At 43.1% G+C, this 18420-nt stretch overlaps 1 protein-coding gene across 3 annotated transcripts in view; it reads left to right on the top strand.

Annotated features, from left to right (window-relative positions):
• Positions 1 to 18420, top strand: part of LOC129708000 (proton myo-inositol cotransporter-like) — a 55502-nt gene that overhangs the window by 31633 nt on the left and 5449 nt on the right. For all 3 annotated transcript variants that reach the window (XM_055653556.1, XM_055653554.1, XM_055653555.1), the window contains 5 exons: positions 3808 to 3971; positions 9247 to 9367; positions 11975 to 12100; positions 16444 to 16565; positions 17970 to 18122. In XM_055653556.1, coding sequence (XP_055509531.1) covers positions 3808 to 3971; positions 9247 to 9367; positions 11975 to 12100; positions 16444 to 16565; positions 17970 to 18122 — 686 coding nt within the window. The remainder of the gene's footprint in view (positions 1 to 3807; positions 3972 to 9246; positions 9368 to 11974; positions 12101 to 16443; positions 16566 to 17969; positions 18123 to 18420) is intronic.

Below are 18420 nucleotides of genomic sequence, written 5' to 3'. Positions count from 1 at the left end.
TGCATCATGCTTAGACTAACATGACCCACGGAATATAATCCATCCCACTTGTTACCATGGCTTCTGGCATTTTTCTTTGCTTTTAGAATCATGAAAATGTTCAAAAATACGTAGAGACCATAATATGTATGCATTTTGTTTCCATAGGAAGTAATTATGAAACTTTATTCTGAGATTGGTTTGATAAGAGGCTAATTATGTGCAATGATTATTATCGAACAAATCAACATTCATTTTCTGGTTAATCAATTAATACCTTTTCACTGTATCAAAGATAATACTCATAGAGCTTAATAACATGGAAATGTTATTTGTCCATGGCACATTGAGCTAGTCCCATTTGCCTGCATTTTCCCCCACAGACCTCAAAACCCTTCCTATCCCTATATATGTCCAAATGTCTTTTAATGGCCTAAAAATATAATTTACTCAAGCAACGTGAGTGAATGAGTAAAACTCACTCACATCCACTAGATAGTGGTTAAATACAATATATATAGTATATGGCACACTTGTGATTGCAGCATGTTTAGTGCATAAGATGACATAAATACAGAGATTCATTTTTACCTCTGTTGAAAATCTACATTGTAATTCTGGTGGAAAAGAGTGAGAGCCATTCGAAGGAAAGTAGGTCTTGACAGTGGTGAAATAATCTTGCACTGCTGTTTAGCTGCGTGAATAACAGAGCTTGGTTTCCTCCAGGGACAAATGTGTGAGGTATCTGCAAGAGCATTGAGCAACACCTGCACTCTATTCTCTCTTTGCTGTAGATGCTTTAGTTGTGGCTCCTCGGGCCTGCAGCACAGCCAGTGGCAAGAGGCAAGGGTCCATAGGCAAGCCAGACATGCCAGAGAACTGAAGGAAAAGAAGGGCGTGTGCCAAGTGAGCTAATATAGGGAGCCACAATCTGACCTCCAGCTCTCTGTGGAGCAATGCATCCAGAGGTTTACCCAATCAGTGACTACTGACATGAAGATCACTGTCACCCTGAACTAATGAGACTTGAGATCTTTCATGGTAGAAATAGCAACTTATCTGTGTGGAAATGATCACTATCTCAAGATTACAGGATAAACTGCATTTAAGGTAACCTAGGGTACCTATGCGAATCTTCAAGAACCTCAATATACCTTTTATTTTGGGCAGTCTAGAATGACGTGTATTTTAGCTGCTGTGTCAGATAATGGGTTATTGCTGGTCAGGCAAGGATTATCCCACCTTTATTGGTTCCTCATCTTTATATGGACTTTCATTTGTACTTCTGATTCCTGATGCAGGGCTCAACCCGAAATATTAACTATTCTTTTGCTCCACAGATGTTGCCTAACCTGCTAAGTTCCTCCAGGAGTTTGGTTTTTGCTTATCTATTGATACGTCCAATGATTATTATCAAACACTTCCATTTTCTGGTTATCATAATGCAGGGTACAATACCATGAGAAAAAGTCAGGTGTTTATCAAGGTGTGACTTTTGTATTTTCAATGGGAATTTCCCTGGTGTCGTTACCAATGCCTGGCAATAAGCATCCACATCGAGAGGAAGTCGCACAAAATATATTTGATATGATGTGCCACACATTTATGAGTGTATATAAGGTCCCTGGTGTTCTGTTATGATCATCAAAGAACTGGACAGAATGACACCTGGTTTTAACAACCAACAAGCAAAGATGGCATTGCTTTCTACTACTAGCGGTTCATATTTTCATCACTGATATCAGGATATTAAAAGTTTTTACCAAAGGCCAAGGCTATTGAGGTAAAGTATTTACTTGCCTCTACAAGTGGAGATGGCATCAGCAAAACTGCTGTTTTTCTCCCAATGTGCTCAACGCACTTCACTGAACAACAATTTACAGCAACATTACTCAACAAGATATTGCCAGCCTCCGTGACAATCTCTTGAGCCAACATGTCCAGTCATTGCCATCAATCTTCGACTCTGTGGCTGCCCATGTTTGTACTGAATAGAATCTAGGCACTTTACAGCCTGTCAGACAGATACCGACCGTCATCCCTTGGAAAAGGTGACGTCCCTGCTGAATGGTAATTTTGTGCTTAAATTGGTGCTACCAATAGGTGCAAGCTGTCTATAGACTGGACTGCAGACTCATGCAGAGTAACTATTCGCAATGCATCACTTCTTTGCCGTACCCAAGAACATTCTTATTAATTCTGACATGCTGATTAGTACAGTGCCCTCCATAATGTTTGGGACATAGACCCATCATATATTTATTTGCCTCTGTACTCCATAATTTGAAATTTGTAATAGAAAAAAAAATCACATGTGGTTAAAGTGCACTTTGTCAGATTTTAATAAAGGCCAGTTTTATACATTTTAGCTTCACCATGTAGAAATTACAGCAGTGTTTATACATAGCGCCCCCCCCCCCCCCCCCCCCCCCCCCCATTTTCAAGGCACAATAATGTTGGGGACACAGCAATGTCATGTAAATTAAGTTAGTCATGTTTAATTTTTTTTTGGATATTCTTTGCATGCAATGACTGCTTGAAGTCTGCAATTCATGGACATCACCAGTTGCTGGGTGTCGTCTCGTGTGATGCTCTGCCAGGCTTGTATTGCAGCCATCTTTAGCTTATGCTTGTTTTGGGGGCTAGTCCCCTTCAGTTTTCTCTTCTGTATATAAAAGGCATTCTCAATTGGGTTCAGATCGAGTGAATGACTTGGCCACTCAAGAATTGACCATTTGTTGGCTTTGAAAAACTCCTTTGATGCTTTAGCAGTATGTTTTGGATCATTGTCTTGCTGTAGAATGAACTGCAGACCAATGAGTTTTGAGGCATTTGTTTGAACTTGAGCAGATAAGATGTGTCTATACATTTTAAAATTCATTACGCTACGACCATCAATAATTGTATCATCAGTGAAGATAAGTGAGCCAGTACCTTCAGCAGCTATACATGCCCAGGCCATAACACTCCCACCACAGTGTTTCACAGATGAGGTGGTATGCTTTGGATCTTGGGCAGTTCCTTCTCTCCTCCATACTTTGCTCTTACCATCACTCTGATACAAGTTAATCTTCATCTTATATGTCCACAAGACCTTTTTCCAGAAATGTTGTTGCTCTTTTAAGTACTTCTTCGAAAAAAGTAACCTGGCCATCCTATTTTTGCGGCTAACCAGTGGTTTACAACTTGCGGTGTAGCCTCTGTATTTCTGACCATGAAGTTTTCTGCGGACAGTGGTCAATGACAATCCACGCCTGACTCCTGAAGAGGGTTTCTGATCTGTTGGACAAGTGTTTGGGGATTTTTTTTTGTTATAAGGAGAATTCTTCTGTCATCGGCTGTGGAGGTCTTCCTTGGCCTGCCAGTCCCTTTGCGATTAGTAAGCTCACCAACGCTCTCTTTCTTCTTAATGATGTTCCAAACAGTTGATTTTGGTAAGCCTAAGGTTTAGCTGATGTCTCTAACAGTTTTATTCTTGTTTCTCTGTCTCATAATGGCTTCTTTGACTTTCATCAGCACAACTTTGGTCCCATATGGTGCCCTGAAATGGGGGGGGGGGGGGACTATGTATAATCACAGCTGTAATTTCTACATGGTGAAACCAAAATGTATAAACATTTGAATTTAACAATGTGCACTTTAACCACATGTTTTTTTTCTATTACAAATCTCAAATTGTGGAGTACCGAGGCAAATAAATCAATGATGGGTCTTTGTCCCAAACATTATGGAGGGCATTATGCTTAATATAGTGTACACAGTTTTAGCTGTGGTGCCGTCAGATTATGCTGGTAATAATGATCTATTGTGTCTATCAATTACCCTTAGGTACTACAGTGCTACGATATTGCAGATGTCAGGAGTCCAAGATGATAAACTAGCAATCTGGTTGGCAGCAGTCACAGCAGGAACTAACTTCATTTTTACGATGGTTGGAGTTTGGCTGGTTGAAAAAGTCGGACGCAGAAAGCTCACCCTATGCAGTCTTGCAGGTTGGTAACTTCTCGTTACGTTTGTAGGAAATATTAGAAAAATCCACCCATTGTCTTTCCGAGATTAAATCAGGGAAAGGCGAGGCTCCCCTTCAAGTGGCTTATGATGATGATGATTGCATCATCGTTAACAATTATTGTAAGAATTTATTGGTTAAAAAAAAATTCCATTTGAGAAGTTTAATTCCTTTTAGTAATGGTGTAATGTGGATGCTAAGATATAAATGTCTTTGGAAGTTTGAAATGTAACATTTTTAGAAAAGGATCGTGTTGTAATGATATATTAGCAGGTTTTTGAGGTTACGGATCAATTATATGTGAAATATTGTTACAAGCAACTAAGTTTATTACGGTGAAAAACAATTAAGCACCAAATCTCATGCCTTTCTGCTTGGTGAGTTTTCACTGATATGAGAGGCTGCTGATGGCCTTATGATGACTGGTCTCGAGAACACAAGGGTCCCGGGCACCATTCTGGAACCCGCTCTATGGTGAAGTCCAGTGAGCTCACTCATGGCATGCACTTACACATTCCGTATCTTCGTGCTTCTTCCATATTTTTCAAACAGCAATCAGCTATGTTTTTAAAACAAGATCCCATCCTTGGAGTTGGGAACAGGATTTTTATAGCAATGTTGGATAATTCCAACATAGTGTTGGATAATTCCATCCTGGGATATAAGGTTCTGACTGTCTACCCTATCTATGCCTCTCATAATTTTGAGGGAGACAAGAGGGTTTTATTGTCAAGTGTCCCGAAAGGGAACAATGAAATTCTTACTTGTAGGAGCTCAACAGATATGTAAGCATAGTACGAGTTGAACACAGATTTTTCCAGCACCCTCGGTTCCAGGGCCTTTCTGGATTATCTGTGTTTCCAGACTAACAGAGTCTACAGACTAACATGATAACAAAATGACAATACTCGCCAGGCTCGCTAATGACACCCCCCCGTGCCTGTAAAGCACCATGAAGTGCCAGAAACTTGTGAATGGAAACTCACCTGCTACCGTTTCTTGCAATCGGTGGTGGCTTTGTCCGCTCCTCACTCAAACGCAGCCTTGCTTCTCCCATCGCACCATCCACTCAGCCTCTGCCCCTCCCAGCATGATCTCCAACCCCACCATTGCCACTTCCTCCTCCTCCTGGTGCTCTGTCCACTCGGCCTCTTTCCCTCCACAGCCTCCTCCTCCTCCCTTTTCTCCGGAGTCGCCGACCTACTCCACCTTGGAAGCGACAGCGGTTGAGAGGGAATTGAGCCCCACGGTGATCAGCCACGTCTTGTCGGCTGCAGCAGCCTGAAGAAAGCGGTCCTGTCGGGTTACAACGTGAGCTGCAACAACAGCCATGTCACCAGACCCTTGTGGTGGTTGAACAAGTGCTCGCTGGTGCATCTTACGAATCGGGAGTGGGATCGGAAGCCGAGGCCCTAAATGGCCGGGGAGATGGTGCGTGCCGGGAATGGGTCGGCAGGTTTGGCCACTGTATCCGAAGTCCGTCATAAGGGGGGGTCATTAAAACAAAGTTTTACTGTATTTCCTTTGCGTAACAGTTGGGAGAGAAGATTGAGAGCATATGTGAAAAGGGATTTTGGGAAGCAGCTTTTTGAAGGTGCCTAGTAAGTTAGAGAAGGCTTGACAGAAAGTTTTACTGACAGAGTTCCAGTGGGTAAGAGGAAACTTGAACAGAATGGTGGAAGGAAGGGTTGTAGGGTGGTGCGTGGAGCCCAGGCAGAGTTGAAACACAAAAAACTTGAACATTGAGATAGAATTAGACAAGGCCAAGAAAAGATTTCAATGCTTAAATGTAAACAAATGACTCTTTTGTGATGGAGGGACACATCACGCAGTTGAGGGGAATTGCGGACCAGAGGACATAGGTTCAAGGTGAAAGGGGAAAAGATATAATAGGAATCTGAGGGGTAACTTTTTCACACAAAGGGTGTTGGGTGTACGGAACAAGCTGCCAGATGAGGTAGTTGAGGCTGGGACTATCCCAACGTTTAAGAAACAGGTAGACAGGTATATGGATAGGACAGGTTTGGAGGGATATGGACCAAGCGCAGGCAAGTGGGACTAATGTAGCTGGGACATGTTGACCGGTGTGGGCAAGTTAGGTCGAAGGGCCTGTTTCCACATTGACTCTTTGACTATGACAGGAAAGAGTGCTCACCACTCGCAGTGCCATCTGTGGCTGCTCTGTGAATTTCAACTGAGCGCTCTTAATTTTGTCCAGATTTTCGGGGTGGGTGGACCATCAGTTGCCGGAAAATCAGTGTTTATCTTTAAAACCCGTAAATATATATTCTGAATTCTAAATTGGGGCAAGGCTATCTTTGATGGTATTAGACAGGAACTTGCTCAAATTGATCAAAGCAAGTTGTTTGTAGTGAAAGCAAAATTCAGAAAGTGGGATGTTTTTAAAGTGTGTTGACAAGAGTTCAGGGTATTCATGTTTCTGTTAGAATGAAGGACAATGCATGTGGGAGTAAGGAAGCTTGGATGATGAGGGAATTTGAGGCCCAGGTCAGGAATAAGGAGCCATGGGATAGGTATAGGCAGCTGGGATCAAGTGTATCCCTGGAGGAGTTTTGTGAACTGAGGAGTACGCTAAAGAAGGAAATCAGGAGCACAAAAGGGAGTCGGGATGGTTCTGGCAGATAATATTGAAGATAATCCGAAGAGATTTTATGTACACAGTGTGCTAAAGTTGATTGGAAAGGGACCCTGGCAGGAATGACGGTGGAACAGCAAAGGCAGGAATTTCTGGGAATAATTCGGAAGACACAAGATCTTAATTCCAAAGAGGAAAAAAAGATTCTTGGGGAAGAACGAGGCAACCATGACTGACAAGGGAAGTGATTCCCCTATTTTCTACTTGGTGTCCTTATGCTTGCTTCCTGTGGGGGACCAACAAACATAACCATCTATTACAGTGCCCTCCATAGTTTGGGACAAAGACCCAACATTTTTTTATTGTGGAGTACAAAGGCAAATAAATAAATGATGGGTCTTTGTCCCAAACATTATGGAGGGCACTGCGAGTGAACAGGTCATTCCATCATTCTTTCTACTAGCACTTTTGTAAATGGTTTTTTTAGGTTTTACTAGACCAGGAGGGGGGGGGGAGAGAGGGGGTGGGAGGGGAGGAAGGGGGGAGAGAGAAAGGGGTAGAGGGGAGGGGGAGAGGGGGGGGGAGGAAAGAGAAGGGGGTAGAGGGGGGGGGGGGGAGAGGAGGAGGGGAGCCAGGCGATTGAGGAGTGAGCGGGTGCGGAGAGCAGAGAGAGCCGGGGGAGGGGAGTGATAGAGACAGCTCTAGTACAGGGCCCGACTATCTGCATCTCTCTGGAAACCCAAGTCGAAGCAGATAGCAGCGGGGCTGGGGGGGGGGGGGGGGGGGGGGGGAGCAGGATATGAACAGATAGCAGTGGGGAGGATCGGTTAGCAGCGGGTGGGAGAGCATGGAACATCGCGCAGCAGGCCGCGAGGAGAAAGTTCTTGAAAAGCAAGCCGGGAAGCTCGTGAGTGCTCATGAGCGCCTGTGACCTCGGTTGACCTCGGAAGTGCTCTGAAGCTTAGGTGGGGGAAGGGGGCGAGGGTGGTGAAGTCACTCATGGAAAACTGCCCAGCAGGCAGCTCGTTGAAAATTCTGTGCTGCTTGCCGCGAGGAGCAAAGCATTGCGACGTCATCAGCACGCTTCAGCAGTTTGATTTTAAAAATATGTCAGAATGCCGAACAATTTTAGTAAAAAAAAAACCCGGGGAATAATGAATCGAATTTACAGATGTGGGGATTTTTGAAATCATGAGATAAATCTCTACCGGAATATGTAAAAGTGTCACCGTTACCGCGTCGGGTTTTCGAGGAGATGTGAATCAAAGTAACTGTTCAAGCAAACACGAGCAAACGCACACACATCCAAGATGTGACTTTTGGTAGTTATTAGACCAATTGGGACCCGTTGGGTCCCGTCCCCTCAACGTGCGGTTGCGGAGGGGCCTGCGGCGTCACGCACACACTAACCACCCCCCCCCCCCCCCCCCGCGCGCGCGCGCGCGCACACACATACACACACACACACACACACGTACACACACACACACACACACACACACACACATACACACACACACACGGGGGGGGGGGGAGGGGAGAGTGGAGAGGGAGGGGGGGTAAAAGGGGAGGGCTGGGGGGGGGGAGGGAGAGAAGGGAAGAGTGAGAGGGGTGGACGGGGAGAGGAAGAGGGGGGAGGTGAAGAGAGGGGGGGGGTGAAGGAAGAGAGGGGGGAGGTTGAGACATGGGGGAGATGGGGAGAGAGAGGGGGGGAAGGGGGAGAGAAAGGAGGGGGGGAAGGGGGGGGAGAGAGGAAGGAGGGGGGGAGGGAGGGGGGGGGAGGAGAGGATTGGGGGAGAGAGGAGGTGGGTGAGAAGAGGAGGGGGGAGAAGTGGAGGGGAGCGGGCGAGTGAGTGGGCTGCGAAAACCAGAGATAGTCTGGGGAGAGAGTACAGGGCCCCACTCTCTGGAAACCCGGAGCGGGTAGCAGCAGGGGGGAGGACCAGGATAGGAGCGGTTAGCAGCGGGACGGAGGAGCATGACTTCACTTGCTGCACAGGCTGCGAGGAAAAAGTTCTTCAAAAGCTTGTGAGTGCCGGAGACCTCCGGTGACCTCGGGATCTGCAGAACTTCGTTCTTTCTGCGCCTTTTGGAGAACGGGGAGGGGGAGGGTGATGACGTAACTCGTGGAAAACAGTGCATCTGTGCGTTGACAGCAGCTGCTTTAATCCACAGCCGTGGGGGGGGGGGGGGGCACGAGCAAAGGCGTTGTGTCGTCATCAGCTGGCCAGCGGTTAGTTTTGAAAAACAAAAGTCAGATTTGTGAACAATTTTAGTGAAAAACTCGGGAACTAATTAACCGAATTTACAGATGAGGGGATTCTTGAAATCATGAGGTAAATCTCTACCGCAATATGTAAAAATGTTACCGTTTCGCCGTTGGGTTTTCAAGGAGATGTGAATCAAAGGCGAAATCACTCTCACTCTCACACACACACACACACACACACACACTCTCACTCTCACACACACACACACACACGCACACACACACACACACACTCACTAAGGATATGATATGATGAAGCAACACATTAGTAATTACTGTTTTAAGAGTAAATTATTTGTAACAGGATGTAACTCACTCGAGATGAACTTGTGATGCAATTATTTGCCTTAATTCGCTAAAAAAATATATTATTGTGTCTGATTTTTATTTCAGGAACAACAGTTAGCCTTGTGATTCTAGCAGTTGGATTTTTATTATCAGCTCTCACTTCACCACCGATAATTCTCCATCCCAGAGACCCATCAGGACATAATGTCAGCTGTGTTAATTACAAGTAAGTCATTATTTTTCACTATATTTAAGATGCACTTTTTCACTCTCCTCCATTCATTATTATCGGATTGTGACTGTTACTTATGGGTAGGTGTACATAAAGGCAAAACATAAACCCCACACTTCTGCAATTCTCATAAATGCAATAGATTTGTAAATCAGCCGGGATGGTGATGAGACAGGAAGATGGATGCAGCAGACGGCATTAGCCATGATATTAAGGAATGGCATGGTTGAAGAACCAATTGGCTTTCGTCTGCTTCTGATTCTTCTGTTAATTACATTGTTCTCAAAGCTGGCACAAACTGCTTCTTGAGTATGATGATATTAATCGACAAATTTTAAAACAAATTCACCAATTTATTTCCTTCCAAGCGTTCAAGCAGATATCAGAACTTGAAGCAGTTAGCTAATTTTTGCATTGTTAGTCATAAGATTTCAAAACAGCAAAATAAATAGTTTAGGAAGTGAGTCAAATTTAATCTGATAGGTGGAAACTGCCCAACTCAGAATGACACTGAGGCACTGGGAGAGCATGACTGGAGAACATGCATAGATTGGAAAGGATAATACCTCAAAATAATGTCTATAAATAGGGAGAGTTTCCATATTGAGAATGGATTCTATTTTACCATGTGACAGATGATGTAATGCAAGTAATTGCTGAGTTTTGAGGTCAGTTTCATTATCGAGTAAATAGCTGAGAAGAGCAGTGTGGGAGATATCCTGAAATTACTACTTCTAACAGTGAATAAAATGAAGATGGGTAGTAGTGAAACAGCCATTTTGGAAGAGGATGTGTTAGAAAATAGGTGCAGGAGGAGGCCATTTGCCCCTTCGAGCCAGCACCCTGATAAGATCACTCATGAGCTCCAAGGAATGAAGCCCTAGCCTGTGCAACTCTTCCCATGGCTTATCCCCATACACGATCCTGAGCTCATTCAGCTGTAGCCCCAGTCAATCAGTCAGGGGCTGCTGCATAGGGAACTTTCCATGCGTGTAGTTCTTAAAGACCCTGGAGGTATCCCAGGTCTCCCACATCCTGTGTTGTGACGTGAGGTGCTATGAACATGAATAAGTGTTCAGGAATTTGAGCAGAGATGTATTTTTCCAGTGTGATTGGATACATCACCTAACCCTGTTCTCCGGGGATGCTGGCTGACCTACTGAGTTCCTCCAGCAGTTTGTGACTTTTTTTGAAAACCGGCATCTAAAGTTCCTTGTTTCTATAAGACTATAAGACTTCTGACTGACTGACTTCTGACTGACGGACTGATCCTAATCCTAACAATAGCTCTACATTTTTATTTAACAGTTCACATCATAACGTTACAAAGATAAATCAATTGTAAAACAAAATTATCAGCAAGGTTAGCAAGGTTCATTTATTGTCACATACACCAGTTGGTGTAGTGAATTTCAAGTTGACATTGCAGCACATTAATAAGAATACAACATAACATTTAAAAAAAATTTAACATAAAAATAAAAACATCCCCCCACAATGGTTCCAATTATGAGGGAAGGCACAAAGTCCAGTCCCCATCCCCTTGTCCACCCATAGTTGAGACCTCCGCAGTCGCCGCTAGGTGGCCTGATGTGTCAGGTCCTTCTCGCCGGGTGATGGTGCTCCGGCGTCGGGAGAACCCTCTCAGCGGCTTGGGACGCCTGGAACGGCCGCTTCCTTACCGGAGAAAGCGGCTTCCGAAGCCAACAGGCCTCGCTGGACGGAGCTCCACCACTGGTGATCTCGGCGATGGATCCCAGGCTCCGGATGTTAAAATCAGCGCCGCTGCTCCACAGACCCGCAGCATCGCGATTTTTTTCATCAGCGGTCTCGGCATTCCGGAGCTCCAGCGTAGTGAACCGGGCAAGGCATCGCCTGCTCCACTCCGCGATAGTGCTCCAGCGCTGTGCTGCCGCCGAAGCCGTGGTTCAGGAAAGGCTGCTTCATACCTCGATGGTAGGCCGCGAGGACGGGTCGAAGACACTGCTCGGAGGAAAGCCGCCTTTCCACCCAGGTAGGGACTAGGAAAAGCAGTTTCCCCCTCCCCCACCCCCACATAAAAAGCCTAGTCCTCCAAAAACAAGACACTATTAAACATACTAAAAATTTAAAAAAGAAGCGAAAAAACGGACAGCTGCAGGCAGGCAGCCATACCCAACGGGACGGCGCCCTTTGAAACCTTGCAACTGTTTTGATGTAATTAGGGGCAGCCATGATCCCAGTGTGTTGGCTGCCAAGTTGCCATGAAACAAAGCGTATGATTAGTCAATTGGCGTCGAACGCAATGTCAAACGTGCATTGATTGGACAATTACTACTCGGAAAATTGGAGGTTTTTCTCATATTTTGAAAATATGTGCAGGTTTTGTTCTTGACTAGTTTCGGGTATGATTTCTATAATATTTTTACACAATACGTTAAAAATTCAGGTAGTTACGTGATTTGGGTCACGAACTTAAACGAAAAAGCACCTCTGCCCAGAGCCTAAATTGCAATTTGATAAATGTACAAGCATCAAGAATGTTTAGTTCACATTTCTGAGATAGTATAAAATATTATATGTCTACTTTAAAATGATCACCATTTTTTTTTTTTTTTTTAGATTTTGCGACAGATGTATGTTGGATCCAAACTGTGGCTTCTGTTTTAAAATGCAGCATCCTAATGTTACAGAAACATCATGTGTTCCTGTGAGCAATAGATCCGACACCATAGCTGCCTGGGGCAGGTAAAGATTCAAGTTTTGTTGTCAATTATCTACATGCAGAATATGCTGAATGAAAGAATAGCTAGATTACAGATACATGGATACAGAGACTATAGGTGCAGTAGTAGGCCATTCGACCCTTCGAGCCAGCACCGCCATTCAATGTGATCATGGCTGATCATCCACAATCAGTCCCACGTTCCTGCCTTTTCCCCATGCCCCTTGATTCCACTAGCCCTAAGAATTCGATCTAACTCTCCTTTGAATGCATCCAGTAATCGGCCTCCACTGCCTTCTGACTCTGAATTCGCAACTCTCTTGTGTGAAAAAGCTTTTCCTCATCTCAGTTCTAAATGGCCGACCCCTTATTCTTAAACTGTGGCCCCTGGTTCTGGACTCCCCCATCATCGGGAACTTGTTTCCTGCATCTAGTTAGATGGTGTTTTAATCCCTTAATAATTTTGTATGTTTCTATAAGATTCCCTCTCATCCTTCTAAATTCCTGTGAATACAAGCCCAGTCGCTCCATTCTTTCATCATATGACAGTCCCGCCATCCTGGGAATTAACCTCGTGACCCAACGCTGCACTCCCTCAATAGCAAGAATGACCTTCCTCAAATTAGGAGCCCAAACTGTACACAATACCCCAGGTGTGGTCTCACTAGGGCCCTGTACAACTGTAGAAGGACCTGTTTGTTCCTATACCCAACTCTTCACTTTTTGAAGGCCAACATGTCATTAGCTTTCTTCACTGCCTGTTATACCTGTATGCTTACTTGCAGTGACTGATGTACTAGGACACCCAGAGCTCGTTGTACTTCCCCTTTTCCTAACCTGACACCATTCAGATAATAATCTGCCTTCCCAGTTCTTGCCTCCAAAGTGGATAACCTCACATTCACCCACATTATACTACATCTGCCATGCATCTGCCCACTCTGTCACTCTGCATCCTCAGAGCATCCTCTTTACAGTTCACACTGCCACACAGCTTTGTGTCAACTTTGTGTCAAACTGCAAATTTGCTAATGTTACTTTTAATTTCTTCATCTATATCGTTAATGTATATTGTAAAAAGCTGCAGTGCCAGCACCGAGCCTTGCGCCACCCCACGTCACTGCCTGCCAATCTGAAAGGGACCCGTTAATCCCAACTCTGTCTTTCCTGTCTGCCAAGCAATTTTCTATCCATGTCAATAACCTAGCCCCAATAACATGTGCTCCTGTGTGGGACCTAATCAAAGGCTTTCTGAAAGTCCAGGTACACTACATCCACTGTCTCTCCCTTGTCCATTTTCCTAGTTACATCCTCAAAACATTCCAAAAGATTTGTCAAGCATGATTTGCCTTTCGTAAATCCATGCTGACTTGGACCGATCCTGTTACTGCTATCCAAATGCGCCGCTATTACATCTTTGATAATCGATTCCAGCATCTTCCCCACCACTGATGTCGGGCTAACTGGTCCATAATTCCCCGCTTTCTCTCTCCCTCCTTTCTTGAAAAGTGGGATAACATTAACTACCCTTCAATCCATAGGAACTGATCCAGATTCTATAGAACATTAGAAAATTATTGATTTCTAGAGCCACCTCCTTGAGTACCCTGGGAGGCAGGCCATCAGGCCCTGGGGATTTATCAGCCTTCAATCCAACACCATTTTGAGACAAGTAGGGAAAAAAAGTAGTCTTACACCCGAGTTAACTGTTGAGATAATAGGTGGATGATTAAAAAAATATGCATCACAAAATATTAATTTATTATTAATCCTGTGTTATTATTCTGTCTAAATTTAGCCAGAATATCCATATGTTGATTTTTAATCTTAAAACACCATCTAACTGAACAAAACCAAGGCAAGTGCCTTTCCATAGTTTTATCAGCAATATATGCCATTTTAAATTAGGTTACCTCTTGGAAAAATACTGGCTGTCTCTAATTAATGATCTCTGAAAAGGAGGCATGTGTGCTTCAGTGATGAGCTGCAAATTTTAATTGAAATGCCATCTATCAAAACCGTATTCTATGGCCAGATCAAAACTGAGCGAGCTTTGAAGGAAAAGATGCATCACTTGAGTCAAGCATTGGAGAAATATGATACCTGCTAAATGCTAAGATCTAAAATAGTGATTTTATGTTTTCACCATACATTTTGACAGGATATAGAAAATTCAGGATATTGTCCAATAAAAAAATACTTGCAGTTGCTTCTCTAGTTTTTGTCAAGGCTCCTACTTCATAATATCCATATGTATAGAATAGGTAAGAAGAGTGGTAGTATATTTTTGTTGCAGGAGGAGGCACCTGGATGCTAAGTAAAGTCATGTATGACATCTGAGTCGGGAAATCACTGTCATCCATTTAAAGGATGCAGTTCCCAATGACTTTGGTTACATCGCATTTGAAGTATTGCGTGCCGTTCTGATCGTCCCATTACAGCAAAGATGTGGAAGTTTTGGAGACGGTGGATTACCAGAATGCTTCCTGGATTAAAAGGTTTCAGCTACAGGGAGAAGTTGGGTAGACTTGGATTGTTTTCTCTGGAACGTCGGATGTTGAATAGAGACTTATTAGAAGTATATCAAATTATGAGAGGCATAGATAGAGCGGACAGTAAACCTTTTTCCCAAGATGGAAATGTAAAACTGCATAGCTGAGAGGCGAAAAGTTGAATGGAAATGTTCAGGGCAAGCTTTTTTATGCAGAGGGTGGTGGGGTCCTGGAACTCATTACCAGGGGTGATGGGGGAGGCAGATATGATCGTGGTGTTTAAGAAGCTTTTAGATATGCAAATGGAAGTGCAGGGAATAGAGGGATAAGTATAATGTGCAGGCAGATGAGATCAGTTCATGTAGGCATCATGTTCGGCACAAACATTGGGGGCCGAAGGGCCCGTTCTATTGCTCACCTAATCTATGCTCTATGTAAAGATTACAGTTTGCCAGATTTAGAAGAAAAAGGTGTAGGGTCTGTTGCAGGAAAGAGACAATGGTTATTAAATAGATTAGAATAGAGGACAATCCAGGCATCCAAATGCAAGCTAACAACCCCTGAAGTTTGGAGTGTGATTTCATGGAATAATGTTTAGAGACTTAGTACATCAGCGGAGGCAAAATAAGTAGTGCATAACTTGACCAAGTTTTCAGCGGGCCAGGCAGCATCTGTGGATGAAATAGACAAATGATGTTTCGAGTTGGGACCGTACTTCAGACTCATTGGATAAAACCCGGCATGTGATAGGTGAATACTGGTAAGAGGTGGGTGGTGTAAGTGACAAAAGCTAGAGATGAAAAGAAGACAAACGAGTGTTCAATAAGTAGTGAAATACAAAGACAGAGGAAGGGATATGGGTGGAAGTGGGGACGGGCAGGAAAAGAGGTGGATGAAAGCAAAATGCGAGTCTTAGGGATGAGGAGATGGGTAAAGGAGCAAGGTGATTGGGAGAGCTGGGAGAAATGGGTGCACATCGGAGTATAAGTGGATGGTATGGAAAAGAGGGCGTAGTGGATTTCAATTGAAGTTGGAGAATTCAAAGTTCCGGGATTGAAAAACTAATGAAAACCAGAATTCTGGAAGGACAAAATTAAAAGAAATAGTGGAACAGTGTAAGCAGATAAATTAATTATTATTAATACCATTGGAAAAAGTATAATGTGTTGTACTAATTTCTAAAACTTTCCAGTCATGGTCAGCCACATGACTTTTTTGTATCATCATGATCAATCTTTTTCTAATCCTGTTCCTTCATCAAATTCTGCACCATTGAAACCATCAGACAGGGGCCAAGTGCTGAGCCCTGTGGAACCCCACTGGAAATCTCATTAATGATACATCTTTTAACATTGCAAAGCAACTAAGATGCACCAGAGGACCCTTACTTAGTGACAGCAAACCAGAAAAGGGAATACAAAAGTTTGCATTGTGAGTACGGCATAGGCCCTGACGATAATACAAGTAGAATCGAGGTTGGTTAAAGAAATCCTCCTCCTGGTTTTGGGGATTGAGATGCATCAGTTTAAAATGATCAACAATGCAGCTTTGGACAGATGAGGGTAGAATTTGAAAGGTCAATTCAAAGTGGACAAGGTTAGGGAATTTCTGTTTAAATGATGGGAGAAAAAAAATATTTGCATATGTTAGCAATTAGCTTAGACTATTTACTTCTGTGTGAATCTTCCTATGCTGGGTCAATCTCAGTGATGCAGTAGATTTACAGTTGTTTCTGATGTAAATGTTTATAATAAGTAGAATTGGAAGTTGATAGCCTTTGACTATCCATACCAGACTAAAGGTATCTGTTTCAAATTTAATTTTACCAACCATGTGACCTTATCAATTGCAATAATCCTCCTTGACGTTTACAGGTGCAGCAATGAGTCAGAGTTTAAGAAAGAAGGATTGTCTTGGGCATTTAACTTCTGTCCCACAAAATATTCCTGGACTGCATTATTGGGTCTTATCTTGTATCTTATCTTTTTTGCACCAGGTATGAAACATGTTCAATTGTTATTGATATGGTAACATTTTACTAATTAGAAAGCAGCCTTTGATAAAAAGCATTAAAATGTTATTTTTAAGCGCTGAATATATATAATTTCTGAAGTTTAAAAAGGGACACAAAGGGCAAAAGTCACTCTGCAGGCCAGGCAGCATATCTGGAAAACATGGATCGGTGACATTTTATGTTGAAACCCTTCTTCAGTGATTTTGGGGGGGGGGGGGGGGGAAGGGGGGGGAAGGGAGAGAAAGCTGGAAAGGGGGAGAGGCAGGACAAAATGTGGCAGGTCATAGGTCAACGCAGGCCAGGGGGATTTTTTTGGACTGGTAGATGGTTGAAACTATAGTCATAAACAATAATTGATGTGACACAGGTTTCGATGTTTATACCGTTGGGCTTTATGCTCCCTAAGCAAAATATGAGGAATGTTAGCTAACCTTTCTCACTCTTCACTCCTCCACACTCAGCCCTCTCATTCCTCCCCCCTGAACTCCCACCTATTTCTCCCCCCTGCACCTCCCAAGCTGTCTCACATCTATTGTTCTTTGACTGTCGTTCCAACCATCTGCCTGTCAAAAAATCACCCTGGCCTGTGTTGACCTATTACCTGCCACGTTTTGACCTGCCTCTCTCCTTTTCCAGCTTTCTTCTCCCTGCCCCTTACAATTAGTCTGAAGAAGGGTCTCGACCTAAAATGTCACCTATCCATGTTCTCCAGCCTGACTTGCTGAATTACTCCTTTTGTGAACGAACCAGCATCCTCAGTTCTTTGTTTCTACTAGTTTCTAAAGATAGTTTTCAGTGTAAGGAAAAAAGTTGTAGCCATTTCGCTTGAGATCGTCATGACTAAACATGCATCTATTATTCTCCCCGAATTACAATCCAGACGCTAGCCACTTACTGTGTAAACAAAAACATTTCCTGTCCTGCTTTCCTCGGTTTTGGTCCTTTTACCAATCAACGTCTTTCATTGCCTTTTAATTCTTGACCAGGTCCCCCTCAGAATGCGTATAGTGTTTATTCTATTTAGATCCTTCATAATTTTAAATACTTATCAGATTGTCTTTAATATTCTAAATTCCGAGGAGATCAACCTATGCTTTAGCACTCTGTGGTAAGCCAGACATTCTTGGAATCGTTTGCCTAAAAATCTTCTAGAATTAGGCCCCCATGGAAATGAAAACATTATTCCAGTGGTGGTCACAGCAGTGACAGATGATATTTCAGCACCACTGGGACAGAAACTTCTAGACTGCCATATTTAACTACATATATGAACTTGCACAGCCAAATGTGAGCAACATGGGCCTTGCATTATCTTGAGGGCAAATGTTCGGCTCATATTAGGGAAGACTTGTATCTGCAAATTACTTAATTTTGTATCATTTTCAGGAATGGGTTCCATGCCTTGGACAGTAAATTCTGAAATATATCCAATGTGGGCAAGAAGTACAGGAAATGCAATGTCTTCTGGAGTCAACTGGATTTTCAATGTCCTTGTATCATTGACATTTTTGCATTTGGCAGAGTATCTCTCATATTATGGTAGGAGATTAATTTAAAAAATATATTATATATTGTGACAATTTTTGAATTTTTATTTTGCCTCCATTTAACAATATATCATAAGTTAAATAAGCTTGCTGTAAAATAGACAAAACAGCAGCACTCCGCAGTAAACTATTCTAGTTTATTTAAATTTTGTTTGAGTACTTAATAAATATTAATCGTTCAATTGAATACAAATTGAGAATATGATAATTTTGCACAGAAGAAAGTCAGCAGGATTGTCAAGAATAGTATTGACCTGAAATTCAATTGTAATACTAAACATACTTGTGTT

The sequence above is a fragment of the Leucoraja erinacea genome, chromosome 22 (genome assembly GCF_028641065.1).
Source record: "Leucoraja erinacea ecotype New England chromosome 22, Leri_hhj_1, whole genome shotgun sequence".
Classification (NCBI taxonomy): Eukaryota; Metazoa; Chordata; class Chondrichthyes; order Rajiformes; family Rajidae; genus Leucoraja; species Leucoraja erinaceus.
The sequence above is the reverse complement of the archived record's forward strand: the minus strand, read 5'-3'. Positions and strand labels throughout refer to the sequence as shown.